At 54.1% G+C, this 18,215-nt stretch overlaps 2 protein-coding genes across 3 annotated transcripts in view; one reads left to right on the top strand and one right to left on the bottom strand.

Moving 5' to 3' along the window:
- Positions 1 to 5,183: 5,183 nt before the first annotated feature.
- On the top strand, positions 5,184 to 7,932 carry LRRC10B (leucine rich repeat containing 10B). 2 transcript variants are annotated; one of them, XR_014897403.1, is made up of 2 exons: positions 5,184 to 6,407; positions 7,778 to 7,791. XR_014897403.1 is itself a non-coding variant. In XM_085317791.1 (1 exon), the coding sequence occupies exon 1, from the start codon at positions 5,187 to 5,189 to the stop codon at positions 5,967 to 5,969; it is 783 nt and encodes a 260-aa protein (XP_085173917.1). In that variant the 5' UTR covers positions 5,184 to 5,186; the 3' UTR covers positions 5,970 to 7,932. The 2 variants fall into 2 exon arrangements, 1 of the variants encoding a protein (XP_085173917.1); XM_085317791.1 differs by having other exon boundaries at positions 5,184 to 7,932.
- Positions 7,933 to 8,860: 928 nt separating this feature from the next.
- The window catches only part of SYT7 (synaptotagmin 7), a 42,130-nt gene continuing 32,775 nt past the window's right edge, over positions 8,861 to 18,215 (bottom strand). Inside the window, exons 9-13 of the mRNA XM_085317790.1 lie at positions 17,940 to 18,210; positions 17,179 to 17,348; positions 16,433 to 16,547; positions 16,063 to 16,262; positions 8,861 to 12,574 (exon numbers count right to left, since the gene is read on the bottom strand). Coding sequence (XP_085173916.1) covers positions 12,470 to 12,574; positions 16,063 to 16,262; positions 16,433 to 16,547; positions 17,179 to 17,348; positions 17,940 to 18,210 — 861 coding nt within the window. The 3' untranslated portion in view covers positions 8,861 to 12,469. The remainder of the gene's footprint in view (positions 12,575 to 16,062; positions 16,263 to 16,432; positions 16,548 to 17,178; positions 17,349 to 17,939; positions 18,211 to 18,215) is intronic.

Below are 18,215 nucleotides of genomic sequence, written 5' to 3'. Positions count from 1 at the left end.
TTCAAGTGTTACACAAAGTTCCACAGGACCATCCCTTAAGGGATGTAATTCAAGGTATTCCTGAATCAGATGTTTTACTTTGTCAAAGGCCTGTTGCTGAGTGTCACCCCACTGGAAGCAAGCCCATTTCCATGAAACTTGATACAGGGGCTTCAGGATGATGACAAGGCCAGGTAAATAAGCCCGCCAAAAGCCCACTGCACCTACAAACTGTTGTACTTGTTGTTTGGTAGCCGGTACAGGCCAATTCTGAATGGTATCAACAACCTGCTCTGGTATTTGATGCTTCCCTTGATTCCACACGATGCCTAAATATTTGACACTCTGTGCTGGGCCTTGTATTTTCTTTGGACTGACTTCCCATCCAGCTTCCCGTAAGCACGAAACAGTCATGTCCAGGACTGTTTGCACTTCTTCATGTGTTAACCCCTGTATTAGTATATCATCAATGTATTGCAACAGTTGTACCTGGGCAGGTACATCCATTTTTATGAGTATGCAGTGAATGGCTTGGTGACGATAGGTAGGACTATGTTTATAGCCTTGAGGCAGTCTGGTGAAAGTATACTGATTACCATTCCAGGTAAAGGCAAACTGCTCCCGAGTTTCCCTGGAAATGGGGATGGTAAAGAACACATTGGCTACATCTATGACTGCATACTATGTGCCAGCACGCTGTTGGATTCGCTGTGTTAAGGTAGCCACTTCGGGAACAGCAGTGGTTATTGGTGGTGTGACCTCATTCACACCTCAATAGTGCACTGTCATTCTCCAACTGCCGTCTGGTTTCTTTACCGGCCAAATAGGACTATTGAATGGGGAATGTGTGTATCGCACTACTCCTGTCTGTAGTAAGTCATTAATTGTGGCTTGAATTGCTTTATCACCCCCTGGAATTCGATACTGTCATTGATTAACAACAGTGGTAGCAAATGGAATTTGTGCTTCTTCCATAACCTTTCCCACTTCGACAGCACGGATATGCAGCCACCGTGCAGTACCAAATGCGCAGAGGGACTCATCTATCTCTAACTTTTGGCCTTGCAAGATGTCCATCCCTATTATATATTCATCTACTGCAGCAATCATGCCGCGGTATTCGTGAGGTAGCCAATCACCAATTTTCATTCTTAGTAAGCCAATTTTCCCCAAGACTGGTTGGTCACCCAGACCCCAGACAGGGGTCTGAGTCCCTTTGTGTTTGTCAGGATTGCTGTGTATAATCATGACCTCCACCCCAGTGTCCACCAGTGCCTGAATCTGTTGTGAATTTGTTTTTGGTCACCAAATAGTGCACAAGACAAAGGGACGTGGGTCATGTCATAGTACACGGCAGTCTGGACCTGAGGCTTGGTCTAGTCCCTATTCGGTTTTCAAATTCATGAACTGGGCAACTGTTTTGTCCATCTCCTTCCAAGGATAGTGAGGCCGTGGCACAGGGCTGGGGCCAAAACCCACTGGAGGGATGGCACCCTTACTAAACGAAGTAGGGTAAGTTGCCTCCTTCCATGCATACGCGGGTTCAACCTCCAACGGAGGTAAATGTGGAGCCAGGGTTCCTTCACTGTTCTTGTATTGCACTTGGCAAACTTGCCCCTGTCTTTGAGGCTGCGCCATATGACGCAAAACAGACAAGGGCTGCCTATCTAGCTCTGTTCTAGGAATACCTCTTCCCAAAAGTATTTTGAATAGCTGTTTTCTTTCTCCAAGATCTCATCGGTCTTCCTCCTTATCTTGTGTTTCCCTAGTCTGTTCTCYCTTTTGCTCCCCGTCCTCATGATGGGGAACTCTGGGCAAACCACCCAGCTGGTTCAACTTCTCTATCACCTGTGACAAGTGATTTCCTTGCTCAGCCATTAAAAGAGGGATCAAATATGGCTTTAATCCTGAGGGACAACCTTCCAATAATATTTTTCATGTTCCTGGCAAGAAAGGCTGGTCTAGGTATGTGCCAGGATCACCTGTATTTACAGCTAACTTAATTCCCTCAGTTTTTAGGATAGCAGTAGCTTGGCGCAATGTCATCCAGATTTTCGGCGTGAGGGGGAGGGGAGCAGGCACCTTCATTACTGTGTCTGTCCCCCAGGCCCTCTGCAATCACAGCTATGAGGGAGTGAGTTTCTCCCAGAGGGAGCCTGTGAAGGGCAGACTGGACATATGGGTCACTGGTCAATCCTATAAATTTCTTAGTGTCAAAGTCATCAATGCTAACCATTTCTGCTCCTTCTTTCATGAGATGAACAAACCAAAATTGCGGCTTTTCACCAGGATGCTGACTATAATTAGCCAGCAAATTCTTAATGTCCTCCAGTCCAAAAATCTATCAACTCGTCGGACCTGACAAATGCACCCTTTCCTGGGTCAAGAGTAGCCTTCCTATGAACTATTGGCATGGCTCGCTTACCCTTATCAGCCCCTAGTCCTTGTGTTTCTGCTTCATCCTCTGAATCAGAGGTACTCCAGATGTTCCCATCCCATTTCTCTGGATCCCAGTCAGGACTAGTACTAATAGCTCGTACTCGAGGGGCACACCCATCTTATGTTTTTTCCTGCCTGCAGGATCTATTAGCTAATCTCACCACAAATTGTTCTGCTAAACTAACACATTTCCCCCTCCATTGGGTCTCTTTGTTGTGTTAAGGTGAACAAAGCCTGCTGCTGCATCAGATTTGCAGCCTTCTGCTCGTGCAGCTGTTGTTCTAGCTGTCCTACCCTTTCAGCTAATTCATGAGCTTGTCCCTCCAGTACTTTATAGGCAAGCAGGAGGGCTCCCCCCATTCATCCTGCGTGTTTTAATTGCTCTTTGCCCTTGGTGTGGGAGGTTTCTACAAATTGTTCCCAGTACTTTAACACTTGCATGCAGCTTGTCCCGGTCCATGACTCCGGAGAAGCACCCATACATGTTTCCCACTTATCACATAGCACAGTCCATGGCTCTTGCGTCCACCCAGGATGCTCAAGGGGTGGGGCTGCCTCTTTTTCCCCTTTTGTTCCTACAGTCTGAACCAGCAGGCTCACATCTAATCCTATGCTCGGTACGATATACTTTGCAATGACTATGGTGAAAAAGATAAGCAGTAGGTGCACCCTGCTCCAGAGCAATATTATGTCCACAACGCACACACGAAAATGTCAAGCCCAGGAAAGATACAAGCAAACACACTGACCAAGTCCCACCAATGCAGGTGGCACAGCCTCGGAACAGCTGTGTGCCCCACTGACTGAGTCCCACCAGTGCAGGCGGAGGGGCCTCGGAACAGCTGTGTGCCCCACTGACCGAGTCCCACCAATGCAGGCAGCACAGCCTTGGTACATCTGTGCGCTTCACCAATCTCACTATGCTGCAAACCCCGGGAATCCCATCCTCATTGCCAATTTATGTTCTAGTTAGATTCTGGGGAGCCAAACATCCGGTTTGGCAAGCCAGCACAAACTCTCTCTCTCACACACACACCACTCTTCAGTAGCAAAGCAGTTTATTAGTGGATACTTACAGACTGACCCGATGGTAATCTCAAGAAGGACCACTCCAATGCTTGTCCCAGTTATCTGCATGATGAGAGAGAAAGTCGGCAGGCACAATCTTTTCAGGCATCCCTGAGGAGGCAACGTGGTCCTCTGTTGTGTAGCAGGCCCTTCCTCCTTCAGAAAAACTCCGGTATTTATGATTATTTGCGGTAGGCGGGAGTCCCGGCACCTGGGGCCAACAAGTGCAGGGAGTCTAGCCCAACTCTGCCCCCGTTGCATAACCAGGCTGTGATATTGCGCATGCGTGCAGACTTATTTGGGGGCCACATTTGACTTTGGGGGTTGCTATTTCATTACTCTTCAACTTCTGACCTTCAAGTTGACTGCTTCTCATGGTGATTCTGTGACTATATGTAACCAGCCGCTGTTCTTTCTTACAGATTTCCAAGACCTTGTTAGTTACTTATTTGTATTCCGCTTAACACAGCGGTATTGTTCTAGGCACTAGAAAGTTACAACGTGGACCATTCTCACCAAGTATCAGGTAGTACAGATACAAAAAGTTACAACGCGGACCATTCCCATCAAGTATCATGTAGTACGGATACAGAGCTTTTTCACCAATGCTTTCGGTGGGTGCCGTTTGGGCACCAGCCACTGGAGGGCTGTATGAGCCTGGCTTGGCAATGCTGGCTTTGGGATGACACAGCTTATCTGCAGCAGGGAATAACTAGCTAGGGCTGCAATGCCAGCATGGATATGGGGGTGGAGGAGGAGGAAGGAAACCCCCCGGGGCGGGGAAAGGAAAGCCTCCAGCAGCTGCATATCCTGCAGGACAGAGCAGGCCCGAGGCTGGGGCGTGGGACATGGTTTGCCCTGCACGGTGTGCACTGGAGTCTCCATCTAGCAGCTGACGGTGTGCAGGCATGTGGGTGCGTATGCAGGGTCTGTGTACAAACGTGTGCAGATTTAGGCATGCAATAGGCTTGTGCATGCATGTGCGGTGTGCATGTATGTGCCCTCAGGTGCACACATTTGGGTGTGCAGTAGGTCTGTGCGTGCACGTAGAGGTAGGTGTACAGTGTCTGTGTGCACACATGCACATGAGTGCAGGCATGCTGCAAGCCTGTGCACATGTGTGCACACATCTGGGTGTGCAGTGGGCTTGTGTATGTGTGCAGGCATATAGTATGCATTTGTGTGCACACGTCTAGCTGTACAGTGGGCCTGTGCATGAGTGTGCAAGCATGCAACATACATGTAAAAATGTGTGCACACATCTGGGTGTGCAGTGCACTTGTCCATACGTGTGAGGATGTGCAGCGGGCAGCCTGCACATGTAGCAGGCCGCCGGCTGCCAGTCCTCACGCCGACTCCGCCAGAACACCGTGGCGGAAGAGGGGGGGAAAGGAGGGGGCGCAGCGTGAGAGGGGAACGGGGCGGGGCGGTGCTGCCTACCGGAGCAGGTCCCGGCCGCGGGGATGGGGCGTCTCCGGCGGCGGGGCGAGATGTCTAGCGCAGGCTGCGGGGGACGCGTGCTCGCCGCGGAGCGGGGCGGCCCCCCCGCGGGGGCAGGACACAGTGCAACGGCGGGGAGGGCGTGTTGGCCGCCCGCCCCCCGGCCCGCGGGAAGGCCCCGCCCCCCGGGCCGCCCACTGGCGGCGGCGCGGCGTGGAGGGTTGCCGTGGCGATGGGCCGCGGGGCGGCGGGCGCCGAGCATGGGCAGCGGCGGTTCGGCAGGGCGGGCCGAGCGGCTGCCGTCGGGCGCAGCGGAGCAGCTGTGCGGCGGCGAGCGGTGCCTGGAGCTGAGCGGGCGGGTGCTGCGGCGGGTGCCGGCGGCCGTGTGCGCCATGCGCGGCTTGCAGAAGCTCTACATCAGCGGTGTGGGGCTGCGGGAGGTGCCAGCTGAGCTGGTAGCCCTGCGCCACCTCCGCACCCTGGCCCTGGACGGCAACGAACTACTGGAGGTGCCCGAGGTGCTGTGCTTCCTGCCCTGCCTGGCCCACCTCTACCTGGGCCGCAATGGGCTGCAGGGGCTGCCGCCTGCCTTTGCCCGGCTGCAGAGCCTGCGCTGTCTCTGGCTGGAGGGCAACTTCGTGGCTCGCTTCCCCCGTGCCCTGCTGTGCCTGCCCAGCCTGCAGAGCCTGCAGCTGGGTGACAACCGCCTGGCCCACCTGCCTGCGGCACTGCCCCGCATGGCTGGTCTGCGTGGACTCTGGCTCTATGGCAACCGCTTCGAGGCCTTCCCTCCGGCTCTGCTGCGCATGGCCCAACTCCGAGTGCTCGACCTTGACCGCAACCGCATTATCCACTTTCCTGACCTGACCCCGCTGCACAGCCTGCGCCTGCTCTGCTACGACCACAACCCAGCCCAGGCGCCGCCCCGCACTGGCCCTATCGTCCGCCTGGTGGGTGATGGTGCCCGCGAGCTCATGGAGGCCCGCTGCCAGAGCCTCCAGGCCCAGCAGGAAGAGGAGGAGGCTGCCGCTGAGGCCCCATAGGCCTCTGGCTCCCCACCACCTGAGGGCATCTCCCTTGTGGCTCAGGGGACATGAGCTGCTGACTGGGCCTACATGGAGGTATTGTGGGGCTACTGATACCATTCACTTCTGACAGGATGGGTGAGAAGAGAGCCCTGGGCAACGGGTCCTAGGACCAGCATCTCTCCCTGGGGCTGCAGACAGCAAGGATGGGCACTGCCTGCATCTGCAAGTCTGTGGTCATGGAGATGGGTGGCCCCATGGAGCCTTTTCTTCTGCAGAATGGTCCATGGCAGGAGACACAGTGCTGCTAAAAGAGAGGAGTTTCCCATGACCTGCATCTACCCAGCCTCTATGGTGGACCTTTGCTTCCAGCTGATGGCTCTGCTGCTGCAGGGCAAGGCAGGGAAAAGCAGAGCCATTTGCATTTGTGGACCCTGGGCCCTGAAGACCAGCCAGGTTGGGAATAAACCTTTTCTTGTCTCCAAGGTTCCCATCCTGCCATGGGACTTGGAGAGAAATCTCCTGAGCTCCTCCTTACAGCTCTCAGGTTGGAGAAGCAGCCAACGGAAAATCTTGCATGTGCGCGTGGCTTTGCATGTGTGCGTGGCATCTGTCCCTAAGCCTGAGAAGGGCTTTGTCTCAGCTCTGCATGTGGTGGGAAGAGGAGCCCCATGCACTGCCTTGCAGACTGCCTCAACTTTCCGGTCCTGAGCACAGAAATGGAAGCTGGTACAGACTGGGCCAGCAGGATGGCATGCTGCAGCGTAGCAGGGCATCAGGCTTTCTGTTCCTCACCTCCCGCTCTCAGGGCTGGTGGATGGCTTATCTGCAGCCTTGCCACCCCTCTCCTGCTCCTTGAGCTAGGCATGTACGTAATTCTAGCAACAAAAATCACAAACCTGAGGAAATCTGGTATGAGAGAAAGAGATGCTGGGATCAGTTCTCAGGGAAGCTGCTGCAGGGAAAGGGTAGGTTATTTTGAAAGTATTGTAAACAGTATTGTATTTCCCAATGCAGGAGAGCCAGCCTCTCAGGTGCTTGCGTTATTTTTAATGTTCAAAAGAATCCTTTCCCCATCTCTGAACAGCTCTCCTGCTCTCCATTGCTCTCCCTAGCCCCTCCACTCTGCCTCAGTGCTTTTCCCTCCCTCCTTTCATCCCTCTTGTCCCACAAGGAAGTTTTTTTCCATGCTACCTCCACTCTCTGCCTCATTATTCGGGCTCTGCTCTAGGCTGGCAGCCGTAGAGCTGGCACAGAGTAGGAGCAGCTGAAGCACTCCACTGTCTACCTCCCTCTGCTCAGCTTTGCATCTGCCCAGTGCCTGAGTCCCCTTCCCATTGGCTCTGGTGCTCAGGGAAGGGCCCCCTGCCTCTCTGCTTGCTGTTTCCCAGCTCCCACTGCCAGTCTCAGGACAGGCAGGAGTATCATGCATGTGCTTGGGAGGAAGGTGGGCCAGGGTCTGGGCGTTGTGTTTGCCACGCAAATACGTCAAAGGGGATGATGAGGAAACAGCATCATAGCAGCAGGGCTGGGGCTGGGTGCTGGCCTCCCGAGATCAGTGCGAACTGGCAGCAGCCAGTGAGGGATGTATGCACCGCATCATCCATACGTGTGTCTTGCTATATATATCTCTGCCTACTTGCAGAGTCCCACATACAATGGTTTGTGTCTTCACCACAGCTGGGAGCATGCTGCTATTTCCATCTGTTCCTGCTGATTGCAAGCACAAAGGGATGGGATCCAGGGATTGGTGAGGTTTGGACAGACTTAATGTAACAGGATTGCTGCAAAAGCCTGGACAATAATTTTTTTTCCTCCATGTTCAGAGATGAAAACAGGCTCAGGTGTAACAATCACCCCTACACAGGATGGAGGACTCCGGACAGGGCGACATTGCCCGCAACAGACCCCTCTGCAGAGTTTTACTGAGCTCCCCACGTTTGGAGTTTCTTTTACTTATTAAAGACCTGTGTTCACTGAATTATTTACTAGTGTAACCTGAGTCTCTGCCATCCCTGCCAGTGCCCCAGATTTTCTGGCCAGCCTGTGTGCCCACTCCTCTTGCAGCAGTGCTGGTTGCAAGCTGACTGCTGCCTCTCTGACATAGCCTCTGTCACCCCTGGCCCCTTGTGTCCCGCAAGGTTGGAAAAGGCTGGACGTGACTGCCACTGCATAGGACATCATCCCACAAGGCTGGGCAACCTTGAGCTCTGCTCAGCACCTCACATCTGTTGCAGCCCCCTGGCCTCTCCTGAGGCAAGGTGCTGGCCAGGGTAGCATAACCCCTGCAAGCACCGCTGGCATCAACCTCATCTTAAAGAGGATCATGGTGCCAGGGATACCACTGCTCTTATTAAACCCTCATTAAAAGGCTTCATTAGCACGCCCAGCCACACAGTGTTGGATGGATGCTGTGGGTGGCTCCTGGGTTTTCAGCAGGCATGCTGAGCTGGGAGTTTCAGCCATTTCAGCATGGGGCACCCAGCAATGCCGAGTAGTGGGGCTTCCTCAACTTCCACCTCCCTGAGGGCCCTTCTTTCTGCTCACTAACTCTGGACTCTGCTTCACCCACTTAACATTGAGCCTGATCCTTCCCTAGACTTGAAGAGCCCTGTTCAGTACTGGGGGATGCTCAGTGTTGAGGAGTGCTCGCTGCTAGGGGAAGCTCACTGCTGGGGGGTGCTCAATGCTGGGGGATACTTGGTGCTGGGAGGTGCTTGATGCCAGGGAGAACTAAGTACTGGGGAATGCTTGGTGCTGAAGGATGCTTCATGCAGGGGGGATGCTTGGCCACCTGCAGGTGACACAGTGAACCACCTCCCCACCCTGGCCAACCCCTGCTATGGTCACAGCAGTTGGGGGACCCTAGCAGCCAGTCCCCAACCCCAGAGACGAGGCACACTGGCAGATGCTGACTGTCCTTTATTACTGAGAACAGGGGCTGCCTCCAGAAAATGAAGATCCCCACTCCCCAAAAATAGGATCCTGCAAAGAAACACCCCCTACTTTCTGCTCTGGCCAGGCCAGTGATGGGCTGAGTTAATCTTCTGCCCTTCAGTTTTGGCCCCACAATTGCCCTGTGAATGTGGGTGTTTTCTCTTTTTTTTTATTATAAAATATGTCAGGCCGCATGTCTGACATGTTATATAAGCCAACCCAGCAGAAACAAGGTGGCAGCTGATGCCAGCTGGGCTGCCCCCCTTCACTCTGACCACCCACTCTCCACAGTTCAATCTGGGATTTTGTCTTTCCCTGTGTTTTTTTTTCTGTTTTTTTTCCCATGTTTTGTACATCAGTTGGACGTTACCGTCACATGAAGATCAATACCTAAACAAGATACAGCTAAGATCTCTAGAGGTTAAAAATGAACACACAACTCCTGGGAAGCCAGCCATAGAAAAGAAATGGTTCCTGGAGCAATGGGGTGCCCAAGGGTGCTGCAGCAGGGGGATCCCAGATGCCAGGGGCTCTGCTGTCCTTGGTGCATCCTGTGGTGGGAGCATGGATTCAGGTCAGCTCCAACTGAGGCCAACCCCATGCCCAGTGGGACCCAGGGACCCAGGGATGCTCCACTGTGGCCCAGCACTGTAGTTTGGTGCATGAGCCTGGCACTGGCTTCCATGCCTGCCCAGCCACTGGCCCCTTCCCCAGCATCGTAAGTCTCTTCTTTTAGGTTAAAAAAGAGAGAATATACTAAAAATACAAATGTCCCTAAAAGCATTATTATTACTGTAGCAGCGGTATTATTACTTCTCTCCAGGTTGTCCAAGACTGTCTAAAGAAGGACTTCTGTTGCAGCCGAGCCCTCCCTGACTGTCCAAACAGTCCTTGGGACAGTTGCAGTGCCAGCAGGTTGTCCAGCCTTGTCCACTCACTTCCTGCCAGCCCCAGTCAGGAGCCAGTGCTGAGTGATGCCCAGGTTTGCCCCAGCTCTTTGCAAGGGGTACTTTGGTGGTCCTTGGAGATGTCTGTGGGCTGGCCAAGGGCTGCTGGGGCAGGCTACATAAATAAAAAGTGCTGTCACCCCGCCCAGGTTTGTTCACAAGGGCACAAATGGGTCTCCAAAACAGCTGCTGTGTTCCCACTTTGGGGCAGATTTGATGCAGCATCTCCCTGCCTGCCCTGTCAACAAAAAATAAATCCTGCCCAGCTGCTCCTGAGGCAATAGGAAATGGTGCAGCAGAGTCTCAGTCATCCAAAGCCCCTGGCCCGTTAGCCCCAAAGAGAGCTGTTGTGATGCTTGTAAAAACGTGCCTGTCGCAAAGAGCACTAGGTGCTGTACATGGGCTAGAAAACACTGGAACGCAGGGATAACATCAACAAGATAAAAGACTCTGATGCTCTAAAAAAAACGGGCTTACGACTGTACACAGCCTGTCCAGCACACTGTCTGGGCAGGCTGGTGAGAGCAGTGGTCCTTGCATTGCGCTGAGGGCTTCCCTGACCTGGGCTGGTTGGAGCACAGCCCAGCTCAGGTGCACATGGCTTGCTCCACGCTGTGGGATACCCCATGACTGGCTGCATGGTGTAGCTTGCCAGGGCCTCAGCAGAGCTGCATCCACTGCCTGGTGACCTCCCCAGCCCCACTGGATGGGCAGGGAGCTGGCATGCCATGGCATCGGGGTGCTTGCTGCTGCTGGCGAGGCCCAGGAAAGCAGGAAGACTAGTGATGAGAGAGCACCAGCCAGTAAGAACCTGGCTTCCTTGGAGACACAGCCAGCTTTGGGCTTACTCCGGGTGTCCCAGTGCCTGCAAGGGCTCAGAGATGCCATGACCTGAGACTGCTGCTGAGGCCATAGCACCCTTGCCTGCTTCTTGCTTCCCCGCCTCTGGCTGCCCCTGGAGATGGCTTAGTTGATGCCCTCCACAATGAGCCTCCACCCTCAAGGCCAGGTGCTAACAGGTGCCCTTTCCCAGCTGCATCTGGTCTCAAGGAGCTTGGCTGAAGTGTATAGGGTTCTCCGTGTCACCCTGACCGGGCTTCACGGGAACATGAGTGCTCGTCAGCATCTGCAGCCTCTGTCAGCAACATCCTTCTTCCCTGGTGCCAATCCTGGTGAAGCAATGGACCATCATGAGGGAAAACAAGATGCAGAGATGTCATCCGCTGGGAATGGCAATGGGTCCGGAAGGTCATGTGTCACTCCAGCACTGCTGTGGTCCTGATGGACCTGCTCCACCACCAGCCAGCCTCCCACATGGGAGTCAGGATGACCCTAGCCCCAAGTCCCTGGTGGGTAGTCATAGCTGACCCTGTCAGTCCATGAGTGGGGTGCTGAGGAGGACCAACTAGCTACCCCAGCATCACCAGCCCTGCAAGATCAGCCTGCTGCAGGGCAACCCCATCCATCACTTTCCAGGGCCTGTCCCAAGTGCTATGCCTACCTCCCATGGCCAGTCTGACCCCATCTTGAGGAGAAGCTGCTGCCCTGGCATCCATCATTCAGTCACTCCAGGGTTCCGGCATGTGAATCTGTGTGGGAGCTGAACTGGAGGTAGGGAGAGTCCAGCCTGGGGGTTAGCACTGTGGGGATGGGATGTGGGTAATGGTTCTTGAGCCATCCCCTTCCTCCAACAGCTTTCAGCACTGAGACCCCAGCACAGTGCCCCTCTGGCACCCTGCGCAGGGGATGCTCTGGGAGCCAGCCTCTGCCAGAGTGCTGCTGCTTGCCTCAGGGTTCAGCCCTTGCCCAGCTTGGCTGGAAAGGTGCCCAGGGTGGGGATAATGAAAGACTGCTATCTCGCTGCCTCTGGTGAGGCCTCAGGGGGTGCAGAATGTAGCAGGTATCCTTGGGGCTTGCATGGGTGCTGTGGGTCCCTGGGCTGAGGCCAGCCATGGCTTGCTTCCTACTGCTGGCTGGGCAAGTACAGGCTTATTGAAGTCACACTCTCACTGAGCCCAAAGAAAGAAGTAAAGGAACAATCTCAACTGAGGGAAATAACTAAATGAGCCTGCTTTGGCTAACGCACCATGTGTCATGGCTTCTAATTCCAGGAGCCACTGCAGGGCCAGGGCATGGCACCTAGGGCTGCTGGCCTTTCTGGGGACTGCCTGGCTTGACCCGTCAGGCTGTGGGGACCTGGGAGAACAGGGAGAGGCAGGGCAGGGGGAGAGCACTGTTGCTGTCGCCCCTGGGGGCAGGACACAGGCTCCGACTGCCCTGCTCGGGTGATTCCGGCAGCTCGGAGAGGTTTTATGGAGTGGGAAGGGGCTGAGGCCAGGGGGTGACCCCTCTCATGCAGGGAGGGACCATGGGGGCACAGGAGGTCTGGCAGGAGGCCAGTGGCTGGAAGCACTTGGAGAAGTCCTGCATGGTTGTGGGGACAGGGGCACCACTCCTTCTTGTACTAGGTCCCCAAGCACTGTGTTGTCACAGCTGCTGTGGTCCTGGGCACCTCTGGCCCCCCCTCTGATCACAGGGCCATCATGTCCCACTGGTACCTCGGCTCCTCGCCTGCACTGGGAGCCCCGCAGAGCTGTGAGCCAGGGGACCAGCCGGTGCTCAGGTTCCAGCACCTCAGGCCTTTAGCTGGTGCCACTGTGCCACTGCCTGCCGTGGGCGGGCGATCATGTCCTTCCAGTGCTTCACCTCACCAGGGCCACTCTTCCAGGATAGGTAGATCTGCAGGGGAGGGAAACACACAGCCCGTGGGACCGGCGCACTCAGTCCCCTGAGACTACCTCATCCCTCCCCATGCTACTCCCAAAGCAGTGCCCTGAGCTGCTCCCAAAGCATCTCTTAGGGCTGAGTGAGGGCCAGCTTGGGACTATTCATGGCTTTGCAGCCATCCATACACCTTGGCCACTGGCCTTTACATAGCACCTCTTGCCTCCACATTTTGCACTCAGCTGTTTTGCCCTTCTGCCCCTGCAGCAGCACTCTCTGCTTTACCCCTTCTGTCAGACCCTGCCCCTTTTGCAGACAGCTTCATCCATCACCTTGCAGCCCTCCCAGACTGTTGTGGCCATTGGTGGCATCTGAATTAGCTATCAGGTGCAGCCAGTGAGAGCCGTTCCATGCAGGGTAGGTTATTTTTACCCATCGATTTTCCATATGGCGATGCAGCAAATGTATGGTCAACCTTCTCCACAGCTGACAGCCAAGACGTGTGTCACTGAGGTGGCTAATGGAGCCTGCAGCTGCTGCGCTGGCTAAGGGGATTGCGGTGCCTGATCTGAGCTTGCACAATACTGGTAATTTTTCAATTGAAAGTTATTAGTCTGTTGCCAGCCATGATGCCACATCCAGGCCCATGAAGGGCACTCTCCTCTCCTTCTTGCTTGCCGCACTCAGCCATTCTCATTTGCTCCACTGCTGTAACACTGCCCGTGGGGTTAATGCAAAGCCAAGGCATTCCAGACACTGTCCGTCTGTCCTCACAGCCACAATGTGATGCTCGCTTGGCGCTAGAAATACCTTCTGGTGATGGGTGCTTGGGCTGGTTCAGCCTTATGGTGTCCCCTTAGCAATGTCCCTGCTGGGGCTGTGCCCACGGCAGAGCTGGGACCTCTGGTCCTCTGCTGTGCACTTGCCTCATCTGTGCCAAAATGCTCCAGCTGCCTCCTCCCAGATTTAATTCAATGTACACATTTGCTTTATTACAACGTTGCATTTGGGAATAACTGACTCTCTGTGGTGAGCAGTAATAATGGAGATTATTACTCCACTCGTTTATCATTGTTATCATAATGAGTGGAGAGCTGTACAGATTTAATTTAAAACAAATTGGGAGTGGATTAATTTTTCTGTTGTTGTTGTTACTGGGACACACTGTGTAATCCCATCACTGCTGAGAATGAGGCCAGAGCCCTTGCTGGGATCCATGGGGCTGAGATGTGGTCCAGCATTGGCACACATACCACCTTGGTGCCCTGGCCACAGCTTTCTGCTTGCTGGATACTGCAACCACAATGCTCTGCTGTCACCTACTGGAAGCATCGGGCTTGTGGGGAGCCCTGTCACCCCAACAGGACAGGCCTGCAGCAACCAGCCCTGCAAGTGCATTACTACCACATGCAAGCATTTAGGTCCCTGCACGCCCAATGCATAGCCCCACATCTGGGGATGGTGCTGCCACAGCAGGGGTCTCTGTCACTCCATCTAGAGTCACAGCGCAAGGGAGCAACATGGGGCTTTGATTTTTGCTTGGCTATAAACAGTTTGTCATTAGATTCAAGTTCACCCTGGAGTAGGTTGTGCCATAGAGCAGTGTGAAGTGTGCTGTGGGAAGGCTGAGCAGAGGGAGGTGTGTGGCACCTCTGGCATCATTTCCAGACAAAATCTGAAGCACAAGAAGAAGAGTGCAACATCAGCCCTGGATCCTGGTGGGTTTGCTTTGGCCAGGCCACGCTGGGTGCACCACTGGCCCTCATGTGCTGGGGCCACTATGAGATGTGCAGCTCTTTCAGATGGGCATGCAGCCCCTCACCGGSCTCATGCTGCTGCTAAGAAATGGAGGGGCTGAAGTTTGCTGCCAGCTTATCACACTTAGCTCATTTTTGCCAGCTGGGCTGATGAACTGTTACTTGTGCTGGCTAGCACCATGGCCTGTCTCCACCAGGGTTTGAACCAGCCATCCTCTGGCCATGAATAGCACCTAACTCTCACTGGTGAGCTGGTTGGAGACCTCAGCTTCACTTCTGATGAATGAATTCTCATTCCATACACTACAGCTGGTGGTGATAGTTTCAGAAGAGTCTCAGTCTGGGCCAGACATGAAAGAGAAGGTCCAACCATGAAGGGATTCATATGGGCTGCATTTTCCTCCTTAGCTTGCCTTCTCCAAAGAGGTGGGAGGGGGGCAGAGCACAGCAGTGGGGACTCTAATGCCTCCCAGGCTTGGGGTTGCTATCTGCAGCCTTGGTCCTTCACATCAGTCTTCCTTCAGAGGACCAACATGACAATTCCTGCTGCTTCCCATCTGATTGAGAAACAACTGCTCTGGAGTTCACCAAGCAGTGAGAGCTCCTCTCTCAGACAGATCCTAACTGCTGCCAAAATCCAAAGCAACTCCTAATCTGGCACTCAGGACTGAAATCCTGGAGTGGTGGCCACAAGGAAGGTGGAAGAACACCTAGACTAGCGTGAGGTGTGCTTTAAATCCCCATCCAGACAACAAGCAGGATGAGCGTGGGGAAAGGCCATGCAGGAATAGTTCCAGGAAGACACAGGAACTCTCCGCTGCCTTTTTTCTTCCTCTTGGCAGATGCACTCCAGACCACACTGCCTCACTCAAGTGATGCTGAGTCCACAAAGACAGCACCAGTTGTATCCAACAGAGCTGTGGCACTCTTCAAGTCAACATACGGTCTTGGATGTTCCCCAGATGTTCCTACCCTTAAAAGGATACGTATTGTCTAGGGGCTTGGACTTCTACACTTAGCTGAAGGTGCCTGGCATTGTCTCTGGATCTGTGGGATTTCTCTGCAGCCTCCAGGAGGACTGCAGTGTGCTGAATCCTGCTGTCCATGTACTCTCTGGTTGGAGACCACATGGTGAATGGCCAGTGTGGTGCTGAGCATGTCTGGGTGGAGAGAGTTTGAGAAAAAGATGTTTGGCACATTGGGTCATTAAAACTGTGGCGTTGCACCTGGATCAGACCTCCCATCTCAGCATATGCTGGTGGCACTGTGATGCCTGTGTTCATTGGCAGTGGCAGGTCCAGCTGAGGGCCACTGCCCATGACTAACCTCTGTGGTGTGTGCTCTGGAGCAGGGCAGAGGCGTGGGGCCTGTGGCCATGATGTGCACCTGTGGTGCCCTGGCAGAGGAAGAAATTGGGTACCTGTGGCCTGAGTCAGGGGAGAGGAGGTTCTGTAGCCAGCAGCAATGCTACCATGGACCTGGACTGTACTTGGTGTCTGCAGGGAGGGCAGTGGGCCTCCCTCTGGTTTGTACTAACAACCCTGTTGCAACCAACCATCATGTTTCAAAGCCCATTCCCTGTGCCCCCAATGTGGGAAACTGGGCGGCAGCCAGATGCAGTCTCTCCTACCTTCCTGGTGACTTTCTTCGATGGCAGCTGAGTTGTGAGCTCCTTCCTCCCCACCATGGCACCCTCGACTGTGCCCCCACCCTGTATGCAGGAGAACGAGCACTGGCAGGACCTACCTTGCCAATGACATCATTTCGGCTCAGCCTGTCCTTATCCATGACAGTGATGACGATGGTTGTCTCACGCAGCCGCTCTGTGGGGATGTCGAAGACGAAGGACTCATTGAAGACAGGGTTGAGACACCGCTTCATGACTACTGTCTTCTTCTTCTCCACCCGCTTGTCCTTGTACATCAGCCACACCTTCACATACGGGTCTGGGGGGACAGCACACTGCTCTTAGGCCCCTAGCTAGGCCCTTCATTGACTCCTGCAATGTGCAGGTGAGCAGGACAGTATCCCTTTCCACCCAGGAAACTTCGCAGTAGTGACTGCCTGAACCAGCAGGACACTGACCATGCCAAGAGACAGGGACTGGTGTTCATACCTGATGTCCCCCCAATGTCCATGGCTTTGAGGTTCCGCGCTTTGATGATATTCACAACAATGGAGTTGGCAGAGGGGTTGTAGCACAGGGACAAAAGCAGCTCTCCTCGACTTCCCTGTGAGATGGAGAGGCCATTAGGGCACAGATCAGCACCTGGACAGGCTATTCGGGATATTTAAATGCTTTCTTTAATTTCCAGATAGAAAATGGCAAGTGATTTGGGAAGAAAAGCACAAGTCAAACCTTAAAAGGTTTGACCTTAAAAGTCAAACCTTTTCCTTCAATAAACAGCAAAACAGAAGCTTTCTTTGTTCTGATAACAAGCAGATGACACAGGCAGGACAACAAACACAAGGTGACAGCATGTGCTCCAGCTCTTGTTTCTACAGAATGAAGTCATCCGAGCTCATGTGGATTTGCTCCCTCAGAGCTGCCTTTTGCAGGAGTTCCTGGCAGCTAACAGCATGTCAGGCAACTCAGGTCACCAGTGAACCATTCATGGACTGGTGAGGACTCTGGGGACTGGGGATCTGGCTGGAGCACTCCCACCTGGGAACCCCATAGGGCCATATTCACCAGCACCCATCCCTGATGCAGCCCAAAGACCTGACTCTGCCGGGTTAGTACAGTGACCTGGTGTATTCCTTCTTCAAGGACTGCACCCGAGAACGGTGGGGTTGGGATCATAGGTAACTCCTGCCATATTCTTGGCCTGGGAGGCTGTGGTGAACAAGCAAGGGCCTTACGCTGCCGTCGCTGCAGGGCTTCAGGTCCTTCCAGAAGGTCTGCATCTGGGTGAGGTCCACTTTGTTGAGGGGGATGGACACCTCCCCTATGGGGTCATTACGGCTGAAGCGGTCATAGTCCAGGACCTGGAGGTACAGCACTCGCTGCACCACCTTCTCATAGGGGAAACCTGCACCGGAGATGGAGGCAGAGGAGATGAGGAGGGAACTTGCCAAGGGGCTGGAGAGCAAACCCAGCCAAAATGAGCAGCATACACATGTGCTGGTGCCCACAGGGCAGTCCAGTATCTTTCTGCCTTGCCTGTGCTGAGGGGGGGAAATGTTGCTGTCTGATAGTGGATGAAGAATAAATAGACTATGGCCCTGGGCATTCATCCTGCTTTGGAGAAGCTACATGGCTTCAAGCCATTGCTGTCGCTCTTCACAAGTCAGTCAGTCATGTACTTCCACAGGTGTTTGCATGGCCCCAGGCATGTATCAGGCCCTACCTGGACTGGGAAGGAGCCTCCTCTCCAGCCCTGGCTGGACACAGAGCAAACACCTTCAGTGACAGCTCAGCCTCTGTGGCTTTGCAAGCTCTGCTCATTGCCAGTGACCACCACACTGGCAGCTCAGGCTAAGTCAGTCTTGCCCAGATCACCTTGTTCCTGGTGAGCTCTCCTGCCAGGGTGTGTGGTGCAAGCTGGCTGCGGGTACCTTGGGAAGGTCTGCCTCAGCCCATGAGGACAAGCCCAGTCCAGCCCAATCCAGCCTGCCCTTACCTTCGAAGAGGAAGGTCTCGTTCCAGTGTGGATTCAGGTTCTTCCGCTTCACCTTGGTCTCCAACTTGTGCTTCTTATCTGGGAGCAGGTAGATCTTAACAAAGGGGTCACTAGTGCCACTGAAGTCTTTGGCTGGCAGCTCCTGGGCCTTCATGATCTTGACAGTGAGAGTAGACTCCTGAAAGTTGTAGCCAACACTGAACTGGATGCGGCCCAGGTTCTCCCGGCTGGAGCTGTCATGTCCTTCATCATCCTCAGAGCCTGGGGAGAGCTGTG

Source organism: Rhea americana, unplaced genomic scaffold, assembly GCF_003343005.1.
Source record: "Rhea americana isolate MKP2758 unplaced genomic scaffold, rheAme1 scaffold_506, whole genome shotgun sequence".
Lineage (NCBI taxonomy): Eukaryota > Metazoa > Chordata > Aves > Rheiformes > Rheidae > Rhea > Rhea americana.
The sequence above is the reverse complement of the archived record's forward strand: the minus strand, read 5'-3'. Positions and strand labels throughout refer to the sequence as shown.

Coding starts and splice junctions, on each gene's coding strand:
- LRRC10B (XM_085317791.1), top strand. CDS start 5,187: ATGGGCAGCGGCGGTTCGGCAGGGCGGGCCGAGCGGCTGCCGTCGGGC.